This window comes from Corvus brachyrhynchos, unplaced genomic scaffold, assembly GCF_000691975.1.
Source record: "Corvus brachyrhynchos isolate BGI_N302 unplaced genomic scaffold, ASM69197v1 scaffold193, whole genome shotgun sequence".
Taxonomy (NCBI): Eukaryota; Metazoa; Chordata; class Aves; order Passeriformes; family Corvidae; genus Corvus; species Corvus brachyrhynchos.
The window spans coordinates 390966-391477 of NW_008237087.1; the positions used below are offsets into that span (position 1 = coordinate 390966).

The window sequence follows — 512 nt, forward strand, 5'->3', positions numbered from 1 at the left end:
CCTGCCCCAGCCCGGGGTCACGGTGGGGTAGAACCCCCCGAGTAGGCAGCCCTGACCCCCTTCTCTCCCGGCTGGCAGAGGATGCGCGGTGCTCGGTGTGCAAAGGGCCGGGCGACCTGCGGGACCTGGTGTTCTGTACCAGCTGCGGGCAGCACTTCCACGGGGCCTGCCTGGACATCTCCCTGCCGCCCCGCAAGCGCTCGGGATGGCAGTGCCCCGAGTGCAAAGTGTGCCAAACCTGCAGGTGAGCCCCCAGCCCCGCGGTGGGGAGGGGAATACACGCCCAAGGAGGGGTCCCAGCCCTCACTCACTCGCCCCTGCACTCCACAGGCAGCCCAGCCGGGACTCTGCGATGCTGGTGTGCGAGGCGTGTGACAAGGGCTACCACCCCTTCTGCATGGAGCCGGCCATCCAGGGCCTCCCCACCAGCTCCTGGAGGTGCAAGGTATGTCCTGCTCTCGCTCAGGGGCACAGGGTGCCTGCCCCCCACTGCACCCCCTGCCACATCTCTG

The 512-nt window shown here is 69.1% G+C and overlaps 1 protein-coding gene across 1 annotated transcript in view; it reads left to right on the forward strand.

Moving 5' to 3' along the window:
- Positions 1-65: 65 nt before the first annotated feature.
- KMT2D (lysine methyltransferase 2D) overlaps positions 66-512 on the forward strand; it is a gene marked incomplete at its 5' end in the record, with an annotated part of 23600 nt that continues 23153 nt past the window's right edge. Inside the window, 2 exons of the mRNA XM_017728676.1 lie at positions 66-244; positions 331-468. Coding sequence (XP_017584165.1) covers positions 66-244; positions 331-468 — 317 coding nt within the window. The remainder of the gene's footprint in view (positions 245-330; positions 469-512) is intronic.